Source organism: Oncorhynchus tshawytscha, linkage group LG33 (genome assembly GCF_018296145.1).
Source record: "Oncorhynchus tshawytscha isolate Ot180627B linkage group LG33, Otsh_v2.0, whole genome shotgun sequence".
Classification (NCBI taxonomy): domain Eukaryota; kingdom Metazoa; phylum Chordata; class Actinopteri; order Salmoniformes; family Salmonidae; genus Oncorhynchus; species Oncorhynchus tshawytscha.
In genome coordinates, this window is record NC_056461.1 from 40,074,004 (window position 1) to 40,093,686 (window position 19,683).

A 19,683-nucleotide genomic window follows, 5' to 3' on the forward strand; every position below is an offset into this window, starting at 1 on the left:
GTACTTGGAATCTTGTTGAAGTTGAGGATCACATGGATTCCACTCAATATCAGCAGATTCTTGGGAATAATGTTGAAGAATCATTAACAAAGTTGAAGTTACGCCGGGGCTGGATATTTCAACTAGACAACGACCCAAAACACAGCTCAAAATCTACCCGGGCATTTATGCAGAGGAACAAGTACAATGTTCTGGAATGGCCATCCCAGTCCCCAGACCTGAATATCATTGAGAATCTGTGGGATGATTTGAAGCTGGCTGTCCATGCTCGGCAACCATCAAACCTAACTGAACTGGAGATGTTTTGTAAGGAGGAATGGTCCAAAATACCTTAATCCAGAATCCAGACACTCATTATAGGCTATGGGAAGTGTCTAGAGGCTGTTATTTTAGCAAATGGAGGCTCTACTAAATATTGATGTGATTTTTCTATTGGGGTGCCCAAATTTATGCACCTGTCTAATTTTTTTTAATGCATATTGCACATTTTCTGTTAATCCAATAAACCTCATTTCACAACTAAAATATTACTGTGTCCATCAGTTATTTGATAGATAAAAATGAAATTGCTGATCCAAACACCCAATTATTTATAAGTGGAAATCATGGAAATTGTCAGGGGTGCCCAAACTTTTTCATACGACTGTATATGGTAGCTTCTCTAGCCAACAGGGATGGACACTCACCTGGGCCAAACACTCCTCTGGGTGTCAACAGGTCAACCCTTATACTGTAAGAGATATTATAGTAGAATGCATCCCCCTAACAACTACCCGGGCTTCCCATCCGAGCCTGGTTCCTCTCTACGGTGTTATGCCATCTAGGGTGTTTTTCCTTCTAAAGTGTAGATTGTTTTCCTTCTAGGGTGTAGGGTGTTTTTCCTTCTAAAGTGTAGATTGTTTTCCTTCTAGAGTGTAGGGTGTTTTTCCTTCTAAAGTGTAGATTGTTTTCCTTCTAGGGTGTAGGGTGTTTTTCCTTCTAGGGTGTAGATTGTTTTCCTTCTAGGGTGTAGGGTGTTTTTCCTTCTAGGGTGTAGATTGTTTTCCTTCTAGGGTGTAGATTGTTTTCCTTCTAGGGTGTAGGGTGTTTTTCCTTCTAGGGTGCAGGGTGTTTTTCCTTCTAGGGTGTAGGGTGTTTTTCCTTCTAGGGTGTAGATTGTTTTCCTTCTAGGGTGTAGGGTGTTTTTCCTTCTAGGGTGTAGATTGTTTTCCTTCTAGGGTGTAGGGTGTTTTTCCTTCTAGGGTGTAGATTGTTTTCCTTCTAGGGTGTAGATTGTTTTCCTTCTAGGGTGTAGGGTGTTTTTCCTTCTAGGGTGTAGGGTGTTTTTCCTTCTAGGGTGTAGGGTGTTTTTCCTTCTAGGGTGTAGGGTGTTTTTCCTTCTAGGGTGTATGGTGTTTTTCCTTCTAGGGTGTAGGGTGTTTTTCCTTCTAGGGTGTAGGGTGTTTTTCCTTCTAGGGTGTAGATTGTTTTCCTTCTAGGGTGTAGGGTGTTTTTCCTTCTAGGGTGTAGGGTGTTTTTCCTTCTAGGGTGTAGGGTGTTTTTCCTTCTAGGGTGTAGATTGTTTTCCTTCTAAAGTGTAGATTGTTTTCCTTCTAAAGTGTAGATTGTTTTCCTTCTAAAGTGTAGATTGTTTTCCTTCTAGGGTGTAGGGTGTTTTTCCTTCTAGGGTGTAGGGTGTTTTTCCTTCTAGGGTGTAGGGTGTTTTTCCTTCTAGGGTGTAGTGTCACGACTCCGACCGAAGGACACTCCCCTTCCCGTTCGGGTGGCGCTCGGCGGTCGTCATCGCTGGCCTACTAGCTGCTACTGATTATTTCCTCCCCCTCCTTATGTGTTGATTGTGTGCACCTGTTTTGAGTTAGGTAGTAGGCTTTATTAGTCAGCCGGCCCGCAGGGTTCCTTCTGCGGGATTAATTATTGTGATCGTCTGTTTGGTGTACTTATGTGCACGTCTATTGGGTTTTGTGTTTTCCCATTTTGTGGGTTTTCACCGGGACGGTTTAAGTCCCCCTGTTTGGGGCATTTGTTTGTTCAGTACGCCCTGTGTTTTTGTGAGGGTTGGCTTATGTTCAGCGTTTGTATCAGTGCATTAAAATAGCACTCCCCTGAACTCTCTGCTTCCTGCGCCTGACTCCTCACCCACTACACTCAGACCGTTACATGTAGGGTGTTTTTCCTTCTAGGGTGTAGGGTGTTTTTCCTTCTAAAGTGTAGATTGTTTTCCTTCTAGGGTGTAGGGTGTTTTTCCTTCTAGGGTGTTTTACTGCTTCTAATTCTGCTTGCTAAGCACTTTGTGAAAGTGAGATGTATTAGCGGAACATGGGGCGGCAGGGTAGCCTAGTGGTTAGAGCGTTGGACTAGTAACTGAAATGTTGCAAGATCGAATCCCTGAGCTGACAAGGCAAACATCTGTTGTTCTGCCCCTGAACAAGGCAGTTAACCCACTGTCCCTAGGCTGTCATTGAAAATAATTATTTGTTCTTAACTGATATGCCTAGTTAAATAAAGATTTAAAAAATATTACATATTGATTTGGTTCTAATTTGGGTTTTATCCAGCCTTTTTATTATGACTTTTTCTGTATGGCTTTAAAGGCATATAGACAATAATATAACTACTTCATTTTGAAAAAAAAAAAAATTCATTTAAATTGAAGCAACAGTTTTTCACTATGGCAGATAGAGTATATCTTACACAGCATTTCAATCAAAAACAATTCAAATAGAGATATAAATGAAGTTGAACACTTCATGTTGATTGGATCGGCACTACAGCTCTCTGTGCTCTTCTTTTACTAAGCAGCTTCTTGGCCGATTCCTTAAACTCCTCTGTCTTCAGAACATATATGATGGGGTTGAGCATGGGCGGCAGCACCGAGGTCAGGGAGAGGTTGATGATCCGGGCGTTGGTTGGTATGATTGAGTGAAGGAAGTATGTGAAATTAACAGGCAGGTAGAATATGGCTACGAGTATCAGGTGTGAGGTACACGTCTTCAAGGCTCTGACTCTGAGAGAGAGAGAGAGAGAAGGAGAGAGAGAATGAGAGAGAGAGAAAATTAGAGAAGGAGAGAGAGGGAGAGAGAAAGAGAAGGAGAGAGAGAATGAGAGAGAGAGAAAATTAGAGAAGGAGAGAGAGAGGGAGAAAGAGACCGAGGCAGAGAGAGAATGAGAGAGAGGGAGAAACAGAAGGAGAGAGAAGAATAGAGAGGTAGTGAGAGGAAAAGACAGTGAAGGAGATAGGAGAGAGAGGGAGAAGAGAGAGAGGAGAGAGAGTGTGTGTGAGAGAGAGGAGAGATTAAAGAATAAAGGATAAAAGAGCCAGTACAGTAAGTCATCATCTATCCAGTTCAGTGGCATTCTCCATATTTCCCAGCATGTATCACTCTAACAACATACACTATACAGTTGAAGTTGGAAGTTTACACACACTTAGGTTGGTGTCATTAAAACTTGTTTTTCAACAACTCCACAAAAAAATTGCAAATCAATCCCAGAACAGCAGCAAAGGACCTTGTGAAGATGCTGGAGGAAACAGGTGCAAAAGTATCTATTTCCACAGTAAAACGGGTCCTATATCAACATAACCTGAAAGGCCACTCAGCAAGGAAGACGGCACTGATCCAAAACCTCCAGAATTAAGACAGACTACTGTTTGCAACTGCACATGGGTACAAAGATCATACTTTTTGGAGAAATGTCCTCTGGTCTGATGAAACAAAAATGGAACTGTTTGGCCATAATGACCATCGTTATGTTTCTAGGAAAAAGGGGGAGGCTTGCAAGCCGAAGAACACCATCCCAAAAGTGAAGCATGTGGATATATTGAAGCAACAGCTCAAGACATCAGTCAGGAAGTTAAAGCTTGGCCGCACATTTTTCTTCCAAATGGACAATGACCCCAAGCATACTTCCAAAGTTGTGGCAAAATGGCTTAAGGACAACAAATGTAAGGTATTGGAGTGGCCATCACAAAGCCCTGACCTCAAACCAATTGAAAATCTGTGGGCAGAACTTAAAAAGAGTGTGTGAGCAAGGAGGCCTACAAACCTGACTCAGTTATACCAGCTCTGTCAGGAGGAATGGGCCAAAATTCACCCAACTTATTGTGGGAAGCTTGTGGAAGGCTACCTGAAACGTTTAACCCAAATTAAACAATTTAAATGCAATGCTACCAAATACTAATTGAGTGTATGTAAACTTCTGACCCACTCAGGATTTGTGAAAAACTAAGTTTAAATGTATTTGGCTAAGGTGTATGTAAACTTCCGACTTCAACTGTATATACAAAGGTATGTGGACACCCCTTCAACTTAGTGGATTCGGCTTTTTCAGCAACACCCATTGCTGACAGGTGTATAAAATTGCTTACACAGCCATTCAATCTCCATTGTTAAGCATTGGCAATAGAATGGCCTCAATGAAGTGATCAATGACTTTCAATGTGGCACTGTCATAGGATGGTATCTTTCCAACAAGTCATACACTAAGCATAACATTTCTGCCCTGCTAGAGCTGCCCCAGTCAACTGTAAGTGCTGTTACTGTGAAGTGGAAACGTCTAGGAGCATCAACGGCTCAGCTGCGAAGTGGTAGGCAACATAAGCTCACAGAACGGGACCACCGAGTGCTGAAGCACGTAGCATGTAGAAATCGTCTGTCCTCGGTTGCAACACTCACTACCGAGTTTAAAACTGCCTCTAGAAGCAACGTCAGCACAATAACTGTGCGTCGGGAGCTTCATAAAATGGGTTTTCCTGGCCCGAGCAACCATACACAAGCCGAAGATCACCGTGCACAATGCCAAGTGTCGGCTGGAGTGGTGTAAAGCTCGCCGACACTGGACTCTGGAGCAGTGGAAACGCGTTCTCTGGAGTGATGAATCACACTTTACCATCTGGCAGTACGGAGGACGAATCTGCATTTGGTGGATGCCAGGAGAACACTACCTGCTCAAATACATAGTGCCAACTGTAAAGTTTGGTGGAGGAGGAATAATGGTCTGGGGCTGTTTTTCATGGTTCGAGCGAGGCCTCTTAGTTCCAGTGAAGGGAAACCTTTACACTACAGCATACAATGACATTCTAGACTCTGTGCTTCCAACTTTGTGGCAACAGTTTGGAGAAGGCCCTTTCCTGTTTCAGCATGACAATGCCTCAGTGTACAAAGCGAGGTCCATACAGAAATGGTTTGTTGAAATCAGTGTGGAAGAACTTGACTAGCTTGCACAGAGCACTGACCTCAACCCGATCGAACACCTTTAGGATGAATTGGAACGCTGACTGCAAGTCAGGCCTAATCGCCCAACATCAGTGGCCAACATCACTAATGCTCTTGTGGCTGAATGGAAGCAAGTCCCAACTAGATTTCCGTAGAATGCCTTCCCAGAAGAGTGGAGGCTGTTATAGCAGCAAAGGGGAGACCAACTCAATATTCAGGATTGGTGTCCCGTCCACGGGACGGTTGAGCTAATGTAGGCTAATGCAATTAGCATGAGGTTGAAAGAAAAAAAAAGACAGACATATTTCAGAAAGGCAGAATGCTTAAATTATTGTTAATCTAACTGCACTGTTCAATTTACAGTAGCTATTAGAGTGAAATAATACAATGCTATTGTTTTAGGAGAGTGCACAATTATGAACTTGGAAATGTATTATTAAACCAATTAGGCACATTTGGGCACATTTCTTGATACAACATTTTGAATAAATATGCACTTTTTCACTGGATCCCTCTAAAACTTTGCACATACAGTGCTGCCATCTAGTAGTCTAAATTGGGCTAGAAATAGTCATTATGCCCTTTCTCTTGCATTTAAAAGATTATGGTACCAAAAAACGGTTGTTTTTTCTTTATATAATCTTTTACCAGACCTAATGTGTTATTTTCTACTACATTCATTTCACATTTCCACAAACTTCAAAGTGTTTCCTTTCAAATGGTATCAAGAAAATGCATATCGTTGCTTCAGGGCCTAAGCTACAGGCGGTTCGATGTGGGTATGTCATTTAAGGCAAAAAATGAAAAACAGGGGCCGATCCCTATTAATACCCATGATTTTGGAATGAGATGTCTGATGAGCAGGTGTCCACATACTTTTGGTCCTGTAGTGTATATCTGAGACAGCACAACAATCAGTATCAGAGCTATATGTATATATAAACTCAATCTCTGGCTAAATCTCTGACTCTGATCAGTATGACTTCTCACCTGTCCTGGGGCAGTGTGATGGTGAACAGGGCGTGTGTGATACAGATGTATGATGATATGATGAAGACCATGGGGAAATAGAGGACTATACAGGGGTTGAGATAAGATATTACTATGTTAGGGACCACATCAGAACAGGGGGCCGCCAGACGGTACAGGGGACCGTGGTCACAGTAGTAGCTGTTGATCACCAGAGACCTACAATACAATATATTTTCATTGTCCACATGTTACAGTGATCAACTGATAATTTATTTTTACAGCACCCAGCCTGGGATTCAAACCGGTAACCTTTTGGCAACAGGTTCACCTCCTCAGCCACCTACCGGCAGAAGGAGAGTCGGGTGATGAGGCACACAGCCAGCAACATCAGGAACACAGCAAACGCCCAGGCAGCACCCATCAGCTGGAACATGGACCTGTGAGTCACCATCATATGGTACCTATATGGACAGTGGAAAGAAGCTGTTATCAGGGATTTTAGATGAGGTGTATTCATATATCAGGTTGAATTGTCAGTGAGAGCACATGATTTATCACACAAGGGGCAATTATGAAGGCCTTTTGAATTGTATTTTTGAATTATTTGTTTTGATGTATTATCTGAGACCTGAGCGGGCAGCAGATGGCCACCAGTCTGTCGTAGGAGAGGATGGTGAGGTTGAAGGACTGCATGGTGAGGAAGAGGAAGATGAAGAAGAGGCTAGTGAGGCACTGGTTGTAGGAGATGAGCTGTCTGCTGAAGAGGAACATATCCAGGAGCTTGGGGACCATGGCAGTGCTCCCACACACGTCCGCGAAGGCCAGGTTGAACACAGCAATGTACTTGGGGCTGTAAGGGTAAGATCCTGACCTGATTATCTCCATGGGGAAAATGTTGTTTATGCAACAAACACAGGACATAGACAATTACAGAGAAGGTAAATACAATCAATCAGTAAAGAAGTAGACAAAAAGTGCAGATCCTAAACATCTTTACACTGTCATCTGTAATGTGTAAGTTATCAACTATAGACCATCCAGCTGAACCTAATGGTGGTTTTCATTCAGAATCAACTATAGACCATCCAGCTGATCTAATGGTGGTTTTCATTCAGAATCAACTATAGACCATCCAGCTGATCTAATGGTGGTTTTCATTCAGAATCAACTATAGACCATCCAACTGACCTAATGGTGGTTTTCATTCAGAATCAACTATAGACCATCCAGCTGACTTAATGGTGGTTTTCATTCAGATGCCTTATTGAGAGGCAGGCCGGTAACCAGGGATACAGTTGAAATCCCGAGCTGATGGGTGGAATCTAAAAGGAGTGAACTAGCAGCCAGAGCTCCTGTGCTACTTCAGCTTGTGTTGTTTGTGTTGTGGTTCATCTGGTTGGGTTCTGGAACTGCAAAAATACAGTCCAATAAAGGTAGAATTCTGCTGTATTATTACCACTGAGATAAAAGAGGACTGATTACCTGTGGAGACTGTTGTCCATGTAGATAACCATCATGACGAAGGTGTTGCCCACCTAGACCCAACACACACACACACACACACACACAAACACACACAGACAGACATACATACAGGAGGAACCATGACTCATAATGTATATACAGGTAAATTAATTTGGCCGTTGACTATATGTGGTGCTATAGGACCCCAGCTGAAATGAAACTGCACCATATCAGGTGAAACCTTTTCTAGTTTATCAAGTGGATAAAAGTTTGTGACAGCTTAGACCAGAGCTATGGACTAACCAGAGAGATGATGTATACGAAGCAGAGGAAGACGTAATAGTACTCCATGTGGGGGATGTTGATGAAACCACTGATGAAGAAGTAAGGGGGTCGGATAATGGTGTCAATGTTATCTGTCTGGTTAGGGTCAGAGGTCAGGTAACTCATGGTGGTGACTGGTGGTGTTATCAGTGATTCCTCCTGGCTCGTAATAATCTGTGGAAATATAAAATAAATACATGACTGTTTTTTAATTCACCTGTTGAGACATTGCAATGGGTGAAACATCATCAATACAAGGGCAAATATCCAAGTTCAATTGTCTATTTTTCATGTAATTATATTTAAAAAACTAAGAATATAATTAATTTAACTGACAAAAAAGTACAAAATAGAATCCATTTGACTTTTACCTCAGATACAGTTAAACAATTCTAATGAATAATCCAAGGAATAGCACTGGAAAGGTGATATTGGTTTCACGTTCCCTCCATTAGAATAACTCATACCTGTTGAACCCTCATACTGTATAGTCTAACATGGTACAACTACATACTGCAGAAACTAATTCTTACCTGGTCTTACCACAGACTTGATCCAAATGTCTCTCTTCAGTAGTCTGGTGATGTGTGTTGGACTGAAGACCAATTAGTGGTGCTGGCTCTGAGTCCACCTCCACTGTTATACCTGCAGCCCCATGGTAAATCTGTAGTAGGAGGTCCCCTGTGGACCCACCGTAGTTGTGTAGGACACACCTTGATTGAGTGAAGAAGACATGTCGGAGATGAATACCCTTGCTGTTGTTGTTGTTGTTGTTCTGTGGTTGTCATAGGACACATCTCAATGCCCTTCTGGATCTACCAACCACACAGGCTGAGAAGAGAGAGGAGGGAAACGAAATAAAGAGGAGGAAAGAGAGAGGAAGGAGGAGAGAGAAAGAGGAGAAAGCAGAGAGAAGGAGAGAAAAAAAGGAGGAAGAAAATCAAATCAAATCAAATCAAATCAAATTGTATTTGTCACATACACATGGTTAGCAGATGTTAATGCGAGTGTAGCGAAATGCTTGTGCTTCTAGTTCCGACAATGCAGTAATAACGAACAAGTAATCTAACTAACAATTCCAAAAAACTACTGTCTTATACAAGGTGTAAGGGGATAAATAATATATACATAAGGATATATGAATGAGTGATGGTACAGAGCAGCATAGGCAAGATACAGTAGATGGTATCGAGTACAGTATATACATATGAGATGAGTATGTAAACAAAGTGGCATAGTTAAAGTGGCTAGTGATACATGTATTACATAAGGATGCAGTCGATGATATAGAGTACAGTATATACGTCTGCATATGAGATGAATAATGTAGGGTAAGTAACATTATATAAGGTAGCATTGTTTAAAGTGGCTAGTGATATATTTACATCATTTCCCATCAATTCCCATTATTAAAGTGGCTGGAGTAGAGTCAGTGTCATTGACAGTGTGTTGGCAGTAGCCACTCAATGTTAGTGGTGGCTGTTTAACAGTCTGATGGCCTTGAGATAGAAGCTGTTTTTCAGTCTCTCGGTCCCAGCTTTGATGCACCTGTACTGACCTCGCCTTCTGGATGACAGCGGGGTGAACAGGCAGTGGCTCGGGTGGTTGATGTCCTTGATGATCTTTATGGCCTTCCTGTAGCATCGGGTGGTGTAGGTGTCCTGGAGGGCAGGTAGTTTGCCCCCAGTGATGCGTTGTGCAGACCTCACTACCCTCTGGAGAGCCTTACGGTTGAGGGCGGTGCAGTTGCCAACCCAGGCGGTGATACAGCCCGCCAGGATGCTCTCGATTGTGCATCTGTAGAAGTTTGTGAGTGCTTTTGGTGACAAGCCGAATTTCTTCAGCCTCCTGAGGTTGAAGAGGCGCTGCTGCGCCTTCCTCACGATGCTGTCTGTGTGAGTGGACCAATTCAGTTTGTCTGTGATGTGTATGCCGAGGAACTTAAAACTTGCTACCCTCTCCACTACTGTTCCATCGATGTGGATGGGGGTGTTCCCTCTGCTGTTTCCTGAAGTCCACAATCATCTCCTTAGTTTTGTTGACGTTGAGTGTGAGGTTATTTTCCTGACACCACACTCCGAGGGCCCTCACCTCCTCCCTGTAGGCCGTCTCGTCGTTGTTGGTAATCAAGCCTACCACTGTTGTGTCGTCCGCAAACTTGATGATTGAGTTGGAGGCGTGCGTGGCCACGCAGTCGTGGGTGAACAGGGAGTACAGGAGAGGGCTCAGAACGCACCCTTGTGGGGCCCCAGTGTTGAGGATCAGCGGGGAGGAGATGTTGTTGCCTACCCTCACCACCTGGGGGCGGCCCGTCAGGAAGTCCAGTACCCAGTTGCACAGGGCGGGGTCAAGACCCAGGGTCTCGAGCTTGATGACGAGCTTGGAGGGTACTATGGTGTTGAATGCCGAGCTGTAGTCGATGAACAGCATTCTCACATAGGTATTCCTCTTGTCCAGATGGGTTAGGGCAGTGTGCAGTGTGGTTGAGATTGCATCGTCTGTGGACCTATTTGGGCGGTAAGCAAATTGGAGTGGGTCTAGGGTGTCAGGTAGGGTGGAGGTGATATGGTCCTTGACTAGTCTCTCAAAGCACTTCATGATGACGGATGTGAGTGCTACGGGGCGGTAGTCGTTTAGCTCAGTTACCTTAGCTTTCTTGGGAACAGGAACAATGGTGGCCCTCTTGAAGCATGTGGGAACAGCAGACTGGTATAGGGATTGATTGAATATGTCCGTAAACACACCGGCCAGCTGGTCTGCGCATGCTCTGAGGGCGCGGCTGGGGATGCCGTCTGGGCCTGCAGCCTTGCGAGGGTTAACACGTTTAAATGTCTTACTCACTTCGGCTGCAGTGAAGGAGAGACCGCATGTTATCATTGCAGGCCGAGTCAGTGGCACTGTATTGTCCTCAAAGCGGGCAAAAAGTTATTTAGTCTGCCTGGGAGCAAGACATCCTGGTCCGTGACTGGGCTGGGTTTCTTCCTGTAGTCCGTGATTGACTGTAGACCCTGCCACATGCCTCTTGTGTCTGAGCCGTTGAATTGAGATTCTACTTTGTCTCTGTACTGGCGCTTAGCTTGTTTGATAGCCTTGCGGAGGGAATAGCTGCACTGTTTGTGTTCAGTCATGTTACCAGACACCTTGCCCTGATTAAAAGCAGTGGTTCGCGCTTTCAGTTTCACGCGAATGCTGCCATCAATCCACGGTTTCTGGTTAGGGAATGTTTTAATCGTTGCTATGGGAACGACATCTTCAACGCACGTTCTAATGAACTCGCACACCGAATCAGCGTATTCGTCAATGTTGTTGTCTGACGCAATACGAAACATCTCCCAGTCCACGTGATGGAAGCAGTCTTGGAGTGTGGAGTCAGTGTCACGGATTTCCTCCTCTTCATCTGAAGAGGAGAGGCGAAACGGATCAGAGGACCAATATGCGGCGTGGTAGGTGTCCATGGTAAATCTTTAATAAAGAAAGATACTGACACTGTATACAAAACAATAAACAAATGACAACCGTGAAGCTACAACATAGACAATCACCCACAAACAAACAGTGCAACCCAGGCTACCTAAGTATGATTCTCAATCAGAGACAACTAATGACACCTGCCTCTGATTGAGAACCATACTAGGCCGAAACATAGAAATGCCCCAAAACATAGAAAAACAAACATAGACTGCCCACCCAACTCACGCCCTGACCAACTAAATAAATACAAAACAAAGGAAATAAAGGTCAGAACGTGACAGTCAGCTTGGTCGGACCAGCGTTGGACAGACCTCAGCGCGGGAGCTTCTTGTTTTAGTTTCTGTCTGTAGGCAGGGATCAACAAAATGGAGTCGTGTTCAGCTTTTCTGAAAGGGGGGCGGGGCAGGGCCGAAACAGGAGAAACAGGAGAAATTAGAGAGAAATAGGAGAGTTGACCATTCAGATCTCATCAAATGACATTTTTTATGTTTTGGTAATTATGGTAATTTTAATAATTTAGCAGACACTCTCTTCCAGTTGAGCTAATGAATTGAGCTAATGACAGTAGCGTAAAGTCCTTGTGAAACTGAAACTACTTTAAGGTGCTAATTAAGTTGTTTTTTGGGGGGGGTATCTGTAATTTCCCTTAATATTTATATTTTTGACAAGTTTTATTTTTACTTCACTACATTCCTTAAGAAAATATTGTACTTTTACTCCAGGATGATAACTAGACCTCTATCTATTTGTAGTTTCATATTGTCACGACTTCCGCCGAAGTTGGCTCCCCTGCCTGTTTGGGCGGTGCTCGGCGATCATCGTCACCGTCCTACTAGCCGCTACCGATCCTTTTTTCGTTTGTCTGTTGGTTTTGTCTTATTAGTTTCACCTGTGTGTATTTTGGTTTGATTAGCATCCCTATATGTAGTAGTTTGACCCGCCCTTGTTTTGTGCGGGATTGTCTTTTGTTACGTGTGTACATATTAGGTTGTGGTGTATTTTATTTTCTATACTGGACACCCTGTGGTTTTGGGTTGTCTGGTATAGTGTTGCGCCCTGTATTGTTTTGGGCTTATCAGTTTGGTGTGCAATAGTAAAGCACTTTACTCCGTTACTCTCTCTCTGCGTCTGATTCCTGCACACACACGTAGTCCCGCGTGACACATATAGGATGATTTCTAAACCTCTATCTATCTGTAGTATCATAGAGGATGATTACTAGAATTCTATCTATCTGTAGTATCATAGAGGATGATTACTAGACCTCTATCTATCTGTAGTATCATAGAGGATGATTACTTGACTTCTATCTATCTGTAGTGTCATAGAGGATGATTACTAGACCTCTATCTATCTGTAGTATTATAGAGGATGATTACTAGACTTCTATCTATCTGTAGTGTCATAGAGGATGATTACCAGACCTCTATCTATCTGTAGTATTATAGAGGATGATTACTAGACCTCTATATATCTGTAGTATTACAGAGGATGATTACCAGACCTCTATCTATCTGTAGTATCATAGAGGATGATTACTAGACCTCTATCTATCTATAGTATCATAGAGGATGATTACTAGACCTCTATCTATCTGTAGTATTATAGAGGATGATTACCAGACCTCTATCTATCTGTAGTATCATAGAGGATGATTACCAGACCTCTATCTATCTGTAGTATCATAGAGGATGATTACTAGACCTCTATCTATCTATAGTATCATAGAGGATGATTACTAGACCTCTATCTATCTGTAGTATTATAGAGGATGATTACCAGAACTCTATATATCTGTAGTATTACAGAGGATGATTACGAGACCTCTATCTATCTGTAGTATCATAGAGGATGATTACCAGACCTCTATCTATCTGTAGTATCATAGAGGATGATTACTAGACCTCTATCTATCTGTAGTATTATAGAGGATGATTACTAGACCTCTATCTATCTGTAGTATTATAGAGGATGATTACCAGAACTCTATATATCTGTAGTATTACAGAGGATGATTACGAGACCTCTATCTATCTGTAGTATCATAGAGGATGATTACCAGACCTCTATCTATCTGTAGTATCATAGAGGATGATTACCAGACCTTTATCTATCTGTCAACACATGAGTATCCTTATGAGTACACAGTCAGGCTAATGAGATATCTAATGAGGACCGGCTTGTCCACATAGCTTAGAAACACTCTCTGCAGATGAAAGAGAGAGATAGATAGAAGGAGAGAGAGAGCAACTCATGTGTAAGCAACAGGCCAATCCCAGCTAACAACAAATGTTCCCACAACTTTAGAGAATGTTCCCTTAGGAGTCTCATTACGTCATTAACTAACCATTAGGAATGTTCCCGTGTTGTGCATGGAATTTTTTCAAGAATCCAATCCCTTCAAGTCAAATAGAACTTACCCAGAACATGATATGAATATTCTAAAAAGTCTCAGGAGAACGTTTAAAATACTTTGTAAAAAATTTTAAAATAACATTACACATCATATCTCATTACTGTTGCTGAGCCAATTAAGGCCCTGATTGTTGAACTACTGATCCATTCACTGCTCTTTGTCTGTTGACAAAGTTAGGGATAGCCACACAGTGCTTTTAAGATAGTGTTTTCAACTTAACATATTTGACACACATGATTACATTGTGCGTGTTCAATTAATGAGTCGTTGTTATTCAACAAATCCTCACGTGCGATTATGAACTCACAATCTCTTGGTTTACGTTACTCTGATCCTCCTGCTACGCCACCACATCCAGTTAAGTTATTCGGACTATTCTCTCATGATTGATTTTATTGAATTATTTCAGAAAGAAGAAGAAACCCCACACTGCTCTTGATAGTATCACTGCTCTTTATTAAGCTTTACGTATCAGAAAGGCCTTCGTCAGAAAGTGCTTTTAATTTGGCATTCTTCTTTTTCTCATCTTACTCACCTGTTACCATGTCCCTGCAACAAAGATAGCTCAGATGTGTCTTTTAAAATACTATTTCAGCAAATGTTGGTGGATATCTGAACCTGTTTTATTAATGATACTCCCAAATCTCTATGATCAATGAAATATTTTCTTGATTATACTTTTAACAGAGCTGGGATTTACTTCAATGTGCATTCACCCTATTGCTTCCACCTATCAAGTTGTTTCAGAGTGCTTAGTGAGGATGGGTTAGGGATTCTTCTGGACAGGACCTAAATATACTGGCCTAATAACCACATGCCCTAGACATATTCCTTATTGGGACAGTGGTTAGAGCGATCATTGGTGCTGGTGGCCTGGGTTTGAGACCCAGGCCAGTCATATTCATTATTTGGCAGCAGTTAAAACACACTTTTCTCAGTTAATTAAATGCAGTTTCCCATTTTACATTTGAAAACTTTCCAGTCCAATATCAAACAACCACGAAGAGGTAGGCTCTCTCTCCCTCAGTTGTCTATGTACATCAACAACTAGCTAATGTTAGCCAGAGTGAGGTGAGCTCAACTCTAACGAGCAAACAGTAGATAAACACTATTTCTGCTTTTAGTTGGCCGTCAACATACCACTGATGAATGATGAACGATGGGGAATGTCCCAACTGTCCCAACCCACATTGTCCCAATGTCCCAACCCACATTTTGACAACTGAATGTGAACTTGCCTGCCTGCTAATTTGATCAATGCCAAATCCGTTTCATTGATAACTAGAGATATGCTAACTGTTGACAACATTGCTAGCATAGCTAGCTAGCAAAGTGATTCACATTTCTTGCTAGTTAACCAATTGACACCTGCATCTGTAGCTGTAGCCACCGAAAACGATATGGGGGGGAAAGTCATTCACCCACTTGTTCAAGGACATGACATCCTCCCTAGCTAGCATTAGGCCTTGTGTGTTTAGCTTGCTAAATAAATAGCTACATAAATAGATAAGCTAGCCTATTTGCCACATTACTCAATGTCATGGAATTTTGAGTCAAATTTAACCTAATTTTAAAACTTCATAGAAAGTTGGCTTGGTAGCATGTACTGCGAATTTTATATTTTTATTGATATTATGATTGTCTGTTGGATTCCAATCACCAAAGTAGTTAAAATGCTGTTCATCCAACTTTAAATTGTTGAAATAAGTAAGTTCCCATGAAATGTGTCTGGAACATTGTTTGATATTGGACTGTGAAGGTGGTAAATTACATTTTAATGGCATCGGACCGAGGCTCTGCATCTGTCCTCGTGCTCCTAGACCTTAGTGCTGCTTTTGATACCATCGATCACCACATTCTTTTGGAGAGATTGGAAACCCAAATTGGTCTACACGGACAAGTTCTGGCCTGGTTTAGATCTTATCTGTCGGAAAGATATCAGTTTGTCTCTGTGAATGGTTTGTCCTCTGACAAATCAACTGTAAATTTCGGTGTTCCTCAAGGTTCCGTTTTAGGACCACTATTGTTTTCACTATATATTTTACCTCTTGGGGATGTTATTCGAAAACATAATGTTAACTTTCACTGCTATGCGGATGACACACAGCTGTACATTTCAATGAAACATGGTGAAGCCCCAAAATTGCCCTTGCTAGAAGCATGTGTTTCAGACATAAGGAAGTGGATGCCTGCAAACTTTCTACTTTTAAACTCGGACAAAACAGAGATGCTTGTTCTAGGTCCCAAGAAACAAAGAGATCTTCTGTTGAATCTGACAATTAATCTTAATGGTTGTACAGTCGTCTCAAATAAAACTGTGAAGGACCTCGGCGTTACTCTGGACCCTGATCTCTCTTTTGAAGAACATATCAAGACCATTTCAAGGACAGCTTTTTTCCATCTAGGTAACATTGCAAAAATCAGAAACTTTCTGTCCAAAAATTATGCAGAAAAATGTATCCATGCTTTTGTCACTTCTAGGTTAGACTACTGCAATGCTCTACTTTCCTGCTACCCGGATAAAGCACTAAATAAACTTCAGTTGCTTCAGGTGCTAAATATGGCTGCTAGAATCCTGACTAGTACCAAAAAATTTGATCATATTACTCCAGTGCTAGCCTCTCTACACTGGCTTCCTGTCAAAGCAAGGGCTGATTTCAAGGTTTTACTGCTACCCTACAAAGCATTACATGGGCTTGCTCCTACCTATCTCTCTGATTTGGTCCTGCCGTACATACCTACACGTATGCTACGGTCACAAGATGCAGGCCTCCTAATTGTCCCTAGAATTTCTAAGCAAACAGCTGGGGGCAGGGCTTTCTCCTATAGAGCTCCATTTTTATGGAACGGTCTGCCTACCCATGTCAGAGACGCAATCTCGGTCTCAACCTTTAAGTCTTTACTGAAGACTTATCTCTTCAGTGGGTCATATGATTGAGTGTAGTCTGACCCAGGAGTGGGAAGGTGAACGGAAAGGCTCTGGAGCAACGAACCACCCTTGCTGTCTCTGCCTGGCCGGTTCCCCTTTTTCCACTGGGATTCTCTGCCTCTAACCCTATTACAGGGGCTGAGTCACTGGCTTACTGGGGCTCTCTCATGCCGTCCCTGGAAGGGGTGCGTCACCTGAGTTTTTGATTCACTGATGTGGTCATCCTGTCTGGTTTGGCGCCCCCCCTTGGGTTGTGCCATGGCGGAGATCTTTGTGGGCTATACTCAGCCTTGTCTCAGGATGTTAAGTTGGTGGTTGAAGATATCCCTCTAGTGGTGTGGGGGCTGTGCTTTGGCAAAGTGGGTGGGGTTATATCCTTCCTGTTTGGCCCTGTCTGGGGGTGTCCTCGGATGGGGCCACAGTGTCTCCTGACCCCTCCTGTCTCAGCCTCCAGTATTTATGCTGCAGTAGTTTATGTGTCGGGGGGCTAGGGTCAGTTTGTTATATCTGGAGTACTTCTCCTGTCCTATTCGGTGTCCTGTGTGAATCTAAATGTGCGTTCTCTAATTCTCTCCTTCTCTCTTTTTTTCTCTCTCTCGGAGGACCTGAGCCCTAGGACCATGCCCCAGGACTACCTGACATGATGACTCCTTGCTGTCCCCAGTCCACCTGGCCGTGCTGCTGCTCCAGTTTCAACTGTTCTGCCTTATTATTATTCGACCATGCTGGTCATTTATGAACATTTGAACATCTTGGCCATGTTCTGTTATAATCTCCACCCGGCACAGCCAGAAGAGGACTGGCCACCCCACATATGCTCTCTCTAATTCTCTCTTTCTTTCTCTCTCTCTGAGGTCCTGAGCCCTAGGACCATGCCCCAGGACTACCTGACATGATGACTCCTTGCTGTCCCCAGTCCACCTGACCGTGCTGCTGCTCCAGTTTCAACTGTTCTGCCTTATTATTATTCAACCATGCTGGTCATTTATGAACATTTGAACATCTTGGCCATGTTCTGTTATAATCTCCACCCGGCACAGCCAGAAGAGGACTGGCCACCCCACATAGCCTGGTTCCTCTTTAGGTTTCTTCCTAGGTTTTGGCCTTTCTAGGGAGTTTTTCCTAGCCACCGTAGCTTCTACACCTGCATTGCTTGCTGTTTGGGGTTTTAGGCTGGGTTTCTGTACAGCACTTTGAGATATCAGCTGATGTACGAAGGGCTATATAAATAAATTTGATTTGATTTGATATCTTATATTATGAGGACATGGCAACCATGTCTTGTATATGTTCGGTAAACATGGTAACCATGTTCACACACACAACAGCCAGGTATTATCAGTACTGCATTGGCTTACAGATTGCAGTGACACTGATGATGTTATGACACTTACAATGGTTTGTTTTTATTGTTACTAAGCTTCAATAAAATAAATATAGCTATTTCATTAACAACAATGCACAGTGACATAGTGGTCTTCTCTCATATAAACATGACCCATATTTTATATTTCTTTGTGTCTGTAACTTTAAATGTATTTTGTAAAAGGATCCTTTAAATGAGACCAAACTCTTTGGTCCTGTGTGGCTCAGACAGACTTCCCAGGATGCATCTCAAATGGCACCCTGTTCCCTATATAGTGCACTACTTTTGGTTCCTGGTCACCTGGCACTATAAAGGGAATAGGGTGCCATTTGGGACAGAGGCCCAGTCTCCTCTTGTCTTCCAGCTTCTCCATTGCATCTCCGTAGGCCTCAATAACCAGATCATGACTCAATGAATGCAACCAATCATTATTAATGGTTCTAATGGGTGATGTTGATGACACAGTGGGAATAGACATTAACTACTACGCCAATCAAGCTCCTTTCTATAGATGAATCCTTCCCAACTAGCAGCAGCACCAATTTTAGTTGCACAACAACATGTTATCTCCATCACTTCACTTCTCTGTCATTCACACATCTCTCATGTGAAACTCTTCTCACTCGCAGATGAGTATGGGATGGTACTTTCAGAATAAAACCCAGACATAAATTCTATATGGTGATGCCATAATAAAAGTCTTGATAGACCTTACATACAGCAGTTCTGATGACTAAACTGAATACCATGGCTCCACTAGTACTATTGACAGTCTCTTCATGGTGTGCTTGGGGCTATGGTCCTGGCCTAGTAGGCATAAGAAAGAACAAGATCCAGATCAATATTTGCCATGAAATAACGAAAAGTTCAATGTATTCCGAGAGTGCTTCATCCTTGTCCAATTTTCATCTTCGTCTAATCTTTATCTGTGTTTAGATAATTGGGTGTTTGTTCAATTGTCTGTTTGTTGTGGTGTGTATCGGTTGGTTGTGGTGTGTATCAGTGTTGTGGTGTGTTTCAGGTGGTTGTGGTGTGTATCAGCGTTGTGGTGTGTATCAGCGTTGTGGTGTGTTTCAGGTGGTTGTGGTGTGTATCAGCGTTGTGGTGTGAGTCGGGTGGTTGTATCTATACACAGACAGAAAGTTTGATATTCGGTCAGTAGTAAGGAGCTGCCTGGAAGAGAGTCAACACTATTCATATTGTTGATCACAATATAAGGGCTCTCAAGTGTCACAGCGTTCTAAGGCACTGCATCTCACTGCAAGAGGCGTCACTACAGTCCCTGGTTCGATTCCATCCGGACGTGATTGGAAGTACCATAGGGTGGCGCACAATTGCCCCAGCGTTGTCCGGGTTTGTCCGATGTAGGCCGTCATTGTAAAAAAATAATCTGTTCTTAACTGACTTTTCAAGTTAAATAAATATATATATAAATAGGGGTTATATAATCAAATCAAGTTTATTTGTGATTTTCACAGGACATACGTTGTGTACACTATAACGTACATTGAAATTCTAACTTGCATGT

At 42.6% G+C, this 19,683-nt stretch overlaps 1 protein-coding gene across 1 annotated transcript; it reads right to left on the reverse strand.

Moving 5' to 3' along the window:
* Positions 1 to 2,705: 2,705 nt before the first annotated feature.
* LOC112230703 (olfactory receptor 1361-like) lies at positions 2,706 to 8,572 on the reverse strand. The gene is made up of 7 exons (XM_042311506.1): positions 8,507 to 8,572; positions 7,953 to 8,147; positions 7,668 to 7,720; positions 6,814 to 7,035; positions 6,530 to 6,646; positions 6,204 to 6,401; positions 2,706 to 3,004 (listed from the first exon to the last, which is right to left on the reverse strand). The coding sequence occupies exons 2-7, from the start codon at positions 8,097 to 8,099 to the stop codon at positions 2,746 to 2,748; spliced, it is 996 nt and encodes a 331-aa protein (XP_042167440.1). The 5' UTR covers positions 8,100 to 8,147; positions 8,507 to 8,572; the 3' UTR covers positions 2,706 to 2,745.
* Between the last annotated feature and the right edge of the window lie 11,111 nt (positions 8,573 to 19,683).